Source organism: Bradysia coprophila, chromosome IV (genome assembly GCF_014529535.1).
Source record: "Bradysia coprophila strain Holo2 chromosome IV, BU_Bcop_v1, whole genome shotgun sequence".
Taxonomy (NCBI): domain Eukaryota; kingdom Metazoa; phylum Arthropoda; class Insecta; order Diptera; family Sciaridae; genus Bradysia; species Bradysia coprophila.
Window position 1 is genome coordinate 2,411,677 of NC_050738.1, and position 12,996 is coordinate 2,424,672.

The 12,996-nt window shown below is 35.8% G+C and overlaps 1 protein-coding gene across 1 annotated transcript; it reads left to right on the forward strand.

Moving 5' to 3' along the window:
• Window positions 1-7,574: 7,574 nt before the first annotated feature.
• Window positions 7,575-8,161, forward strand: LOC119065982 (tctex1 domain-containing protein 1-like). The gene is made up of 3 exons (XM_037168190.1): window positions 7,575-7,643; window positions 7,718-7,914; window positions 7,996-8,161. Exons 1-3 carry the CDS (start codon window positions 7,629-7,631, stop codon window positions 8,159-8,161), a joined length of 378 nt encoding a protein of 125 aa, XP_037024085.1. The 5' UTR covers window positions 7,575-7,628.
• The last annotated feature ends 4,835 nt before the right edge of the window (window positions 8,162-12,996 follow it).

Consider the following 12,996-nt stretch of genomic DNA (forward strand, 5'->3'; position numbering starts at 1 on the left):
CGCCTCCGACGTGAAACGTGTTCTACGAAATTTTGGTAAATTCATGAAAGCATTGACGATCAATCAAAATCACTTTGTCGGGTATGCGGATTTTAATGTATTGGTACTGTTTCTCGATCGATATTGCGAGTCGTTAATCGATCTGAAATTTGTCGACATCAATTTGACTAAGTCAACGATTGCACAATGCAACCGACTGTTTTCCACTTTGCAACGATTGGTGATCGATCAATGGGACGACGAAGAAAGTTTTTCTAGTTGTTTGGCTAAATGCACATCGTTAACGGAATTAGAATTTATTCGTCTTGTTATTCCTGGAGATTGTCTGGCGCACAGTCGGATCGAATCTTTACAATCATTCAAGGTCAGTAGCTGCTACGACATTAGTTATGATGCGATGAAATGTTTTCTCACCATAAATGGTCAGTTAACGCAAGTCAAGTTGTTTGATGTACATTTTCGGAATGGTCTCTATTTTCGGAATGGTCACAACATACTCACAGATATTGCTAATACGTTGCCGAAAGTGGAGTCCTTGAGTCTTCGTTTCTACATAGAATTCATGCCGGACCCTCTACCTTTGGTTGAAATGGCTTCCCTTAAGAAACTCGAAGCTAATTTAACGTACGTTGTCGATAGCAACGTTAATGCCATTCTACAAGGCCTGACACTGCACAATAAGATCGAACATTTACATTTGGCCCAGTTTACATGTACTGACGAATCGATTGAACTTTTATGTTCGATGAAACGCTTGAAGGTACTGAAGCTCACAGACTCGAAACAGTTGAATGCAGATGTTTTTAAGAGACTAGCTAAAGGATTGTCTGACCTAGATGAGATTCATATCATTGAATGCAAAGACACTTCCTTCAACGAGGTCAAAGAGTTCTGTGTTCATGTGCCGAATCTAAAGAAAATTATCTTCAATCGTATAGATGATGCGAGTGATGCGAGCCCATCAATTACGCAAGAAATGTTTTCATCGCTGGTGAACATCAGGAAAAAACAGCCAACGAAGGAAATATTGTTGATTTTCCTGAATGACGACGATCTACGTGAGATCGAAAGCGAATTTAAATGGTGTGGAACGGAAGACACCTTGGTTAAACGAGGAAATGTTTTGAAATTGGTACCGCTGGAGAAAGAGCATCGAAGCACTGTATACGAATACGGTAGTGGTTTTAGGTACCATTCCAAACAATTTTTGGATGACATTGACGTCGGAGATGAAAGTGGTTCGGACGATTCAAGTTTCGACGGTTCCGACGATCATTGGGTGTTTGGATAGTACAATTTTAAGTCGGTATATAGAAGCTAAGCAAAGAGAAAAAAAATCTATTTTTTCATGAAGATGAATGTTCATTTTCTTGAGTTTCCATCAATTTTAAGTAAAAAAGGTTTGTAGAGTGCAGTAATTATGAATTTGAAATAAAGGTCTTTGACTTGACAAGTGGCTGTTTTGACTTATGATGCAGGTTAGAACTAATTTTTCAAGGACTTAGACCATCTGCATCTGCAAAATTCGAATTACGACAATCTTACACACGAAAAAAAATTTTCTTTCGTTTTTGGAGTGCTACGAGAGGCCCCACCGAGTTAGCAAATACTGTCGCTACGATGTAGACTAGGCCATAGATAGCTGCTACGACTGGGTCTACTAAGCTAATTTTCCGTTGAAATATATTCCTCGTGTAGGCTAGAACCATATCAAAAGATTCTGTTACTTCTGTTTACTTTTTCTCCTAATAACGAATAGAGTGGTAACACATTTACCGATTCACCGAGCACGCCTCTAAGACCAAGGCTGTATACTTTGGGGAGGTCACGCAGACCGCCATTTTATTAGATACGCGGGAACACACCACTTCTGATGATTTTACATGTAAAAAAATTCACCACATCATCAAGACGACGAGAATCATCAGAGTAGGTGAATTTTTGTATGAAATCGGCCATTTTATCATCAACTGTGGTGTGTAACCCGCGTATCTGTTCTGCGTGACCTCCCCATAGTATACAGCCTTGTCTAAGACAACTGGAAGGTAGAGATTTGCTACTGAGATTTTCACACTTTTTATGTGTTTTTGCTTCCTCAAACTATCATATTGGTGTCCATTTTCTACTAGTACATTTTGGAACTCTCGGCTTTCCTTAAACTTTATATCGGTTAATATTTATAAAACAAAAAGGTCATATTTACTACGCCGAATCCGATGAGCGGTGGCACGAGAGTTCTATACAAACGCTATCTCCTCCCTTCGTTAAAAGCAAAAAATGGAATGGAAACTCTGGCCATCTGTTTTCAGATAGCGAAATTATTTTGACATTGCCTCCACACTATAATCCAAGGCTGCCAAGCACTGCCATTCAATAAAATTGAATCGCCAAGCACTGCCATTCAATAAAATTGAATCGCCAAGCACTGGCAATCAATAAAATTGAATCACCAAGCACTGGCTGTCAATAAAATTGAATCGCCAAGCACTGACAGTCAATAAAATTGAGTCGTCTAGCACTGCCATTCAATAAATTGAATCGCCAAGCACTGGCAGTCAATAAAATTGAATCGCCAGGCCCTGGCTGTCAATAAAATTGAATCGCCGAGCACTGACAGTCAATAAAATTGAATCGCCAAGCACTGGCAGTCAATAAAATTGAATCGCCAAGCACTGACAGTCAATAAAATTGAATCGCCAGGCCCTGGCTGTCAATAAAATTGAATCGCCGAGCACTGACAGTCAATAAAATTGAATCGCCAAGCACTGGCAGTCAATAAAATTGAATCGCCAGGCCCTGGCTGTCAATAAAATTGAATCGCCGAGCACTGACAGTCAATAAAATTGAATCGCCAAGCACTGGCAGTCAATAAAATTGAATCGCCAAGCACTGACAGTCAATAAAATCAGACAAAAACCTCTTAAAAGAGGAAGGGTGACGCAAGTCCTTAACTTACAAAAATATTGATATCAGAAAGGGTGACGCTCAAGGCTCCGATACGCAAAAATTTAACTTTAACACCAATTCTTTATATTAAAAAAATGCGTCACAAATGACAGATGATTTCGGTTCTATTTCTGAATCTCCTTTCGACTATACGAGAAATAAGTTTTTTTTTATTTCCACTTACAGTCGTTGAAAAGTGAAAACTAACATGTTTTCTGTTTTGGGACTAGTTTTGGGTTGAATTGTGGGACAAAAATACTTAATTTAATGAACAACAGTGGCGCTAGTTGTCCAGCAAAGTTTTTATTCAATAAAATTCTGACACTTTTGATTCGGGGTGCTCACATTCGCACCATAAAAAATTCAAACGAGCAGTTAACAAAATCGAGAACATAAATGTACACATTTTTTGCGATGCTGACCCTTCCCAAGAATTGTTGACATTGTATCTTGAAATACACACAATATCCTCATATTTATTTCTGAAATTTAAAGTAAAATTGTGAAATCTTGATGCATTGGAATTGAAGCTGCTGGTCATATTTTTAAATGGTACGGTAATGAGCAGCCAAAATTCAAATGTCAGAACCACTGTTCGCGTAGTATTGTTCTCGCATTCATTATTCTTGTGTCAATTTGATTCGGTTGTGATATGAGAAAATTTCTGCTAAACTTTGTGCATTTTTCGCGATTTTTAAGTGCGTTAAACATTGCAAATATTTTTGTGAACGGCTAAAAGTGTTGAGGAAATTTCGGAAATATACGTGTGTGGAAGATACACATCAAAACATTGCTGTCGGTTTCAAATTTAAACATCCACAGCCAATGTTTTGATCGTGTTTTCCCATACAAATGATACGAAAAGTGAAATAATAACTAAGTATTTGGTCGCGGTTAATTGCTAATAATTTCTATTTTCTAATCGAAAATCTTTAAATCGAAGAATTTGACTTCGGAGGAATTTTCTGCTTTTGATGTGGTCAGAAATAAATTATTTGTTTTTCTTCATCTAAAAAGGTTTTTTTTTATCAAACTTTCCTTCAAATCAAGATAAAGCAGCTGCCTTTTGTTAGACGAGTTTAAGTTCATCAATCCTCTACGTTTTAGTAATCGAGGTTTTGTTGATGTGGTGAACGCTTTACCTTCATTTCGTGAAAATAATGATTCAATTATTGCTGATTTTGTGTGAATGCGATAATTTTTGAACGGTTCCCTTAAAAGATGGAGAAACAAAATAAAAAATGAAAGATCTCTCTTTGACACCCAAGATTCTCGCTTGGTTAAAAAAAATTGCCTTTGTTAAATGTCAAAATTAGCCCCTTTCCAGGTCAGTAAGTAAATTTCCAAGTAAATTATGTTTTCATATTTCGGGGCCAAAATTAGGGCAACTTTTTTGGTTTTATCTGGTTTTCGGCCGTTTACATGAAAAATTACTTGTGTACCAGTTTGGGACGATTGATCTGAGGCACTTTCGCTTGTGGACCTTGCTCTGTCCAAACTACAGCTCGTGAAATTGCCTCTAATCAGTCGTCCAAAACAGTGACAAATAACTAATTACTTCAACAGTAAAAATTGGTAAGGAAAGAATTGTCAAGGCTGTAAGCTTTTGGGAAGATCTGCGTGACTTGAAAATTCACATCATAACGGCGACGAGAATCTTCACGCCCCATTGTATCGTCAACCACGTATTGAGAGCAACACTGAACTGAGTGTGTTATAATCGCTACACGTGTATTGACTGAATTGATCAAAAATAATTTAGAAATGGGTCCCTTTGTTTCTTTATGCATAGTGAAATATCCAAGGTGTAAGTTGACTTTATCAGTGCAGCTGTACCTACCACGGTATAGTACTTTCTCATAAACGTTGTCATGCTTTTGGTAGAACTATACGGTTGATTGATTCTGTTCGAAAATCTCTAACATCACGAAAATCGTTCATATCACTTGCTATAAATGCGTTCCTGTTCCTAGTCTATTTTGATAAATCATTATTCAGCTGTTATGAACTTTGTATTACTAAAAACTCCCAGATAATGAAAAGTCTGATGACTTGAAAGGGATCTCGCTGCCAACTACAAACGTCCTCATTTAAGACTTGATCTTTTGATAGTAGGAACTTCTTAGAACATAGTATTGATCACAAACCGAACATTCGAATAGCATGCATCGATTTGCTAAGCTCTTGTTTTCGGTGAGAGATACTAACTGTTGATATCAGTGTACAGTTCATATAAAATGCTGATGCACATTTCCATGTGTTATTAAATATTTCGAAAATATTGACGCACACAGAGACTCAAAAAGCTTCTTGAACAAGATAACTTTCTTATGAAAATTTGATAAAAAAAACCTTTTTAGATGAAGAAAAACAAATAATTTATTTCTGACCACATCAAAAGCAAAAAATTCCTCCGAAGTCAAATTCTTCGATTTAAAGATTTTCGATTAGAAAATAGAAATTATTAGCAATTAACCGCGTATACTTCCACACACGTATATTTCCGAAATTTCCTCAACACTTTTAGCCGTTCACAAAAATATTTGCAATGTTTAATGCACAAAGTTTAGCAGAAATTTTCTCACATCACAACCGAATCAAATTGCGACACAAGAATAATGAATGCGAGAACAATACTACGCGAACAGTGGTTCTGACATTTGAATTTTGGCTGCTCATTACCGTACCATTTAAAAATGTGACCAGCAACTTCAATTCCAATGCATCAAGATTTCACAATTTTACTTTAAATTTCAGAAATAAATATGAGGATATTGTGTGTATTTCAAGATACAATGTCAACAATTCTTGGGAAGGGTCAGCATCGCAAAAAATGTGTACATTTATGTTCTCGATTTTGTTAACTGCTCGTTTGAATTTTTTATGGTGCGAATGTGAGCACCCCGAATCAAAAGTGTCAAAATTTTATTGAATAAAAACTTTGCTGGACAACTAGCGCCACTGTTGTTCATTACATTAAGTATTTTTGTGCCACAATTCAACCCACAACTAGTCCCAAAACAGAAAACATGTTAGTTTTCACTTTTCAACGGCTGTATTTAGTTTATTTTCATTCGCTTTTGTTTTTTTTTAAATTAAAATAAAATTATAAAGATTGAAGTTAGACGCTTTCAAGAAACCTCTGTGGATATTCAAAATGTTTGCTCTGAAGTTTTAAGAGGTATTAATTCGGATTGCACCTGTGCAAGCTTAATTTCTTGTATGATAAAAAACATTCACGAAACATACTTGACCGAAATAGTTGTAATAGTGCTACGACAATTAATCACTCAGTTAGGAGGACGACAAAAATAATTTTTAATAAATTTGTTGTTTGGTTGTCCTCATCATCTGCCATTTGTGACGCAATTTTTTTAATATAAAGAATTGGTGTGTTAAAGTTAAATTTTTGCGTATCTGAGCCTTGAGCGTCACCCTTTCTGATATCAATACTTTTGTAAGTAAAGGACTTGCGTCACCCTTCCTCTTTTAAGAGGTTTTTGTCTGATATCAGTACTTTTGTAAGTTTTAAGGTTAAAGCGCAAGTTATAACATATCAAAAGTTTTTATTTAGAGACGAAGAAAGCAGTTTTATATGTCCAGTAACACAAAAGATAATACCAAAACCACATTTGAAACAGGAAAATCCAACTACCCGACAATATTCATATTTGCCACTGTTTTCTGCTTCTAAAACACTGAGACTTTGTCGAAGACACCAATTCTCCATCTGCCATACCTTTCAAAAAAAAATTCCAAAAACATAAAATTGGCCCAGTTTTCCAGTTTTGGTTATTTCGCCCATGTTCTACTCCCTAAACTCTGAGACTTTGCCGAAGACACCAATATTCCATCTGCCATACATTTCGAAAAAAGTCCAAAAACATAAAATTGAAACACTTTTCCAGTTTTGGTCATTTCGCCCGTATTCTACTCCCAAAACTCTGAGACTTTGCCGAAGAAACGAACGTTCCATCTGCCATAGTTCCTGAGATAAATCTAAAAACTGATAGTGACCAAATTTTTGCACATACGGCAAGTAAAAAATATTCCAATTTCATCTCAAAACAGCATATCATATCATAATATATCGAGAAACACATACAAATACTTACACACACACATAAAACGTTCATTTTACATGAAAATATATGTGGCTTGTATGGGAACTTCCTAAAGCCCCAGCTCCTAAACGAGATCATGTCGACCCAATTTTTTGTCAAAAGTCTTAGAATCATGCCCAGAAACTACTCCCAAAATTTCAGCAAAAAACAAACAAAGGTTGGTAAAATTCATCATTTCAGAATGGGTCAAATCTGACCTTTCCCATACAAAAATCTAGATTTTGAAATGCAATATCTCGGCCAATTTTGAACCCTATGAGACGTGCGATAGCTCGTTGAACTCGTATTGACGCCCAGAATACGATTATCATACTCTAAGAGTCGTGGGAGCCAAGGGAGAAAAGTCAAAAAGTTGCTGTATATATGTTCCTTAGTCCCTAAAATTTTTTTTTTAATTTTGTGTAGTGTGGACTTGCGTCACGCCTGCTTACTAACGTGCAGGCATGATTATTATATTTACAGCTGTAAATGGCAAGGTCATACAAATTCAGCAAAAACATAGTAAGAAATCGTTTCCACAAAAAGCAAATTTAATTATTAAACGAAAGTGGAAACAACATGGCAACAAATAGAGTAATTTTCCTTTCTATTGAATTTTACTTTTTGATTTCAAATTAACGTTAAACTTAAAATCAAATCCACAATAGCCTGGACCCAGGTATCAGCCAACGTATTGTCTCGAACCGAAAGTGCCGTTCGACAAATTTGAATGTGAACGATTGATGGAAACGGTTATCAATGAAGCAATGCTTGGATTCCAGTTTGAAGCCGAAGAAGCGGAAGTAATGTCGGAAAAATTGAGCAAGGAAATTTTGCAAAAAGTGAAAAGCTTGACCTACGATCGGTTGGTATTTTTTTGATGATTCGGAATTATTGTCTTTTCCGGTTCGTTGACAAAATTACCATTTTTTCTTATTCAATTTAGATACAAGTTCGTTTGTGTTGTAACATTGGGCGAGAAGTACATGCAGGGCTATTGTGATATATTTAAATGTCTATGGGATATGAGCAAAGATTCGTTTGCAATTTATTTATACGACACTGCAACATTATTCGTAAGCGCTGTTCTGTTTGCTGTTTATTTCGATTGAAAGGATTTTCGTGGTATGTTCAATTGTGTAGTGATTACTCCGATATCTTCTATTTAGTAAATGAAATATAAAAGTGTTAAGAAACCGTTACAGTGTTTGAAGCTCTAACAGTACAACATCTCTACTCTATCCATTAAATTTTTTGCCGTACATTCATTCAAAAATCTAATTTTCACAGCAATGTCAACTTGAAGTCGTAACATCATTATGTGTGTTGAAAACGAACACTGTTCATCGAATATCGGAGTCTAAAAATATGGGCGTTTGTGTTTTCCCGATTTTTCTATTAAAAGTTTATTCGCAGACGCTAATTGCACCCAAGTGCAAAAAGACACTATTTGCACCCAATTATTGTCGAAACACTGAATTGTAAGGCTGATCTGTCGAACGAATATTAAAGGTACATCTGTCGAAACACCCAATTGCAAATAATTTACTTGAGACTATTCACACCCGAGTGCTATTTTACACAAATGAGTATGCCAATCGATAAAATTCCATAAAAGATGCAAACCTAGCAAAATCTGGCTCTTAACCTTTGAGAACAACGGAGATATCAATGCTTGAATGTGAATTCCCATACAAAAATAACGGATTCGACCGCGTTTTTTTGTGCAGCGCTACAAACCATTTCGGTATCCACGCGTTTAGTGGTATGGTTTGTAGCGCTACATAAAAAAGCGGTCGAATCCGATATTTTGAATTTTTGTATGGGAATTCACATTCAAACGTTGATATCTCCGTTGTTTTTAAAGAATAAGAGCCAGATTTTGCTAGGTTTGCACCTTTTATGGAGTTTTATCGATTGGCATACTCATTTGTGTAAAACAATTAGCAGAAAATTTTTACTCATCATTTTACACAAATGAGTATGCCAATCGATAAAACTCCATAAAAGGTGCAAACCTAGCAAAATCTGGCTCTTATTCTTTAAAAACAACGGAGATATCAACGTTTCAATGCCAATTTCCATACTAAAATTCAAAATATCGGATTCGACCGCTTTTTTATGCAGCACCACAAACCATACCACTAAACGCGTGGATTACCGGTATTATAAATACAGTTTGTACATGGAATTTCAACCTAACAACAACGAAAAAATCTACTATTTGTTTATACCAAAAAATTGCGTTCGAAGTGTCATAAACCTCTTTATTTGTCGATTTTTTCATGAGAAAGCAGTCACGGTGATAAGTGGTGGCCGTAATTGTTACAATTTTTGTGTATTTCCACGAAAATTGCAAATTTTTCATTTTCCCGATCGAGTTGGAAACGCATTGGAAGATTCCATTGATTGACTAACGGGAAATATTGCTGTGCCATTTCATATTTTTGTTTCGAATACATTTTGTATAATCAAGTTCGATACGCAAAGTTTACAGTAAAATTCTTTCCACTCAAATTATATGTGTGGCTCTTAGATATAGAGTTAGTAACGAGTATTTTTGGTCTTGCTGTGCATGTTTACGTTAATCGTATATGTCTCGATGTTTGCAAAGTTCGAGGTTAAAATTTACTTTGTGCACCGTACAACTGAAATTTCATATTCTTATTAGGCTACTTGTTTATAGAGGCAGCGTACGGTTGAAAATTGATCTTTTCTTTGGGTTCTCTTTCTGGTTATTTTCTATAGCTGACCTGTTGACCTCGTCGATGCAATTAGAGTTCCGCACCGTTCGCAGGTGTTAATATTTTTTTTTCTTTTTTGTTGTTGAACTCTCTGTGTAGGTTTTGTTAATCTACAAGATTTAACATTTAATCTGCTAACAAATGACCATCAAGTTTCAACTTGTGTTCAGGAAAACCTTACATTTTTGACAGTAGTTTTGTGTGTGTGCAAAAATGGATAAATGGAATACAATACACTTGCTAAGAAAATATCATAAAATAAAGTTAATAACTCGAATATCGAAGTGAGAATGCATTTGGTTAATTAATTGTGACTTTGTGCACGTGAGAAACTAATAAACTAATAGTTTTTGTCTAAAATTTATTTTCAATCCATACACAATTTTGGGGGCTCGTAACTAAAATTTTGGTAGGCTCGAAACTTTTCCTTGGGGGCTCGTAACTGAAATATGAAGTGTCTGTGGTTTTTCTTTTTTCTATAAATCATAACAAATTGAATTTAATTTTTTATCGTTTATGTCGATAATTAGATGTGCTATGAATAATAAGAAAGTGTAAAAAAGATATTTCATGCTATAAATGTTTCTGTACAGTGGAAAATGTACAGAATAATCCTTAAGGGGGCTCGTAACCGGTGCTGTTACCCTATGCCCGTCGATTAGACACTCAGAGAATTCGAGCTATTTTGCTTTGTGTGTACAAATTTTCTGGTTTCCAGGTAAAATAAAGTTTTGTACCACCGGTCGATTACAATTCCATTTTCCAGCCGAAATGCAACATTCTCGAATCAAATATCAAATAGGGTATTTCTCCCAGTTAAGCACCATTAAGGATTTTTTTTTTAGATTTTCTATTCCGGTTTTGCATCCAAAACATCAACTAACTGAAGTTTACATGATATTAGGAGGTTGTTCTTCAATGAACACGTAGAAATTCACAAAATTATGTTTATTTTCACTTCGTTTAATACATTTTTCAATAAAGTGATGGGATGTCAAAATGCCATTTACGAGCCCCCGGCTACGAGCCCTTTAAAATTATTGATTTTTCGTCGGTCAATTACAATTTTGGTAATTATTTTTCATTGTTTTTTAGTAGTTACGATGATAATTAACGTATTTTCGATTAATTTAACTAAAAAAGCGAAAGAAAAATTCACATTACCATGTAAACAAGAAAGGGCTCGTAACAGGGTGCTCGTAACTGCACCGATTTCTTAAGAAATTTTTGACATTTGATTGAAAAAAAATTTATTGCTTGCCCCAAGCGAAAATTGATTCTTACATATCAATTTGGCCCCTGCGAAAATGGTCGATTACATAAGGGATATTTGTGTGACACTATCGTCAAGGAATCTCTATTTTCGCGGGGTGCACAGTCATTCACGTAAAACGAGTTTTCGCGGGGTGCAGCCAGATGAAGGAGAATGCATCATCTGAAATATTTAATGCCTTCCAACAGAAAAAAAAGAAAATAATTATTGATGTTTTGTGTTTTTGAACACAAATTTTCCAGTGGCGTGAGTTGAATGTCGCAAAAGCATTTGAATTATTTCGAAAAGAAAATCACAAAACTGAAAGTGTCAGCCATTTTTTGCTCCAGCAATAAATTCAACGTTTGTAATGAACGAAGTACTGGGGTCTTATAGGTTTACGCATACGTTTGTAACACGTCGAATTGGACTCCCTGAGTAAGGGGATACCTATTGTGGTTGTCTAGAGATGCCAAATCCGCGAAAAAAAAAATGTCAGTCTGTCTGTCCGTCCGTCTGTCTGCACGATAACTTGAGTAAAACGCATCCGATTTTGAAAATTCTTTTTTTTCCCGTTTGGTAAAGTCAAAATACAGGCTAAGTTCGAAGATGAGTGATAAGGTATTTACAATACCGATCGACAAAAAAAAAGTTTATGGAAATCGGATGACCGACTCGAGAGTTAGACCCCTTGGTGTGGAACAGGCACAGGGCGGCAAGCAGTTTTTGCTTGTAGGTCGGCCACATTTGAACATATTTCGTCTGTCTTTAAAAAAAATGTCCGTCTGTCTGTCCGTCTGCACGATAACTTGAGTAAAACGCATCCGATTTTGAAAATTCTTTTTTTTCCCGTTTGGTAATGTCAAAAGACAGGCTAAGTTCGAAGATGAGTGATTTTGGATCGACCCCTCCCGAGCTGTGGCCCAATAAGTGCTTTACGGTTTTTCGAAGATATCTCCGGACATTTAAATGTTAAACTTGTAAGTGATACGTCAAATAGAAGGTATTTACAATACCGATCGACAAAAAAAAAGTTTATGGATGACCCGTACGAAACACCTATTCGTATCAAAAGCCTTTAATGTGAAACTCTTCATTTCTCTTACTTCATTTTCTTCTCTGCTGAAAAACTATTCTTCCTTTTAAATCACTTACATTATCCACTCTTTGCCTTGTTATCACATACAATTAAATTGCCGGAGGCAATATAGACAGCCCCGTATGAAGTCAAATTTCATAAATTCCTATTTAAACAGCTATATACCGCTATATTTACCTATATTTCACTGTAAATAAACATTTCACAGAGGAATATGCTATTATATAGCTCGATATGCCTGTATATAGCTCAATATAGCTGTATATAGGTATATAGATGTCCATATATGGAATCCCTGAAACCCCTCACACTTAACACATTATTTCCATGTTAACAGAAACTCTCTAAGCATCATTTTTCCCACTTTATATCACTTTTAATAAAATCCAATATGGCCGCCGGCAGCCATTTTGTTAGGAAACCGCAAATAGTACCGACGCTTTACATTTGTTAATACCTTTCAAACAAAAAAAAATCATGAAATTCGCTAAAAATTTACTCGAGATATTGACAAAATACTCCACGTTCACTGTACGGCCGAGTAGCCAGATAAGAGCTCACTCCAAGAGACCTAGCTCACGCTCCGGAGAACATAATTTCATAAACCTGATTGGTACGGTCAATACCTATCTAATAAAGCTAAAACGAACGAAATATGTTCAAATTTGGCCGACCTACAAGCAAAAACTGCTTGCCGCCCTGTGCCTGTTCCACACCAAGGGGTCTAACTCACGAGTCGGTCATCCGATTCCCATAAACTTTTTTTTTGTCGATCGGTATTGTAAATACCTTTTATTTGACGTATCACTTACAAGTTTAACGTTTAAATGTCCGGAGATATCTTCGAAAAAC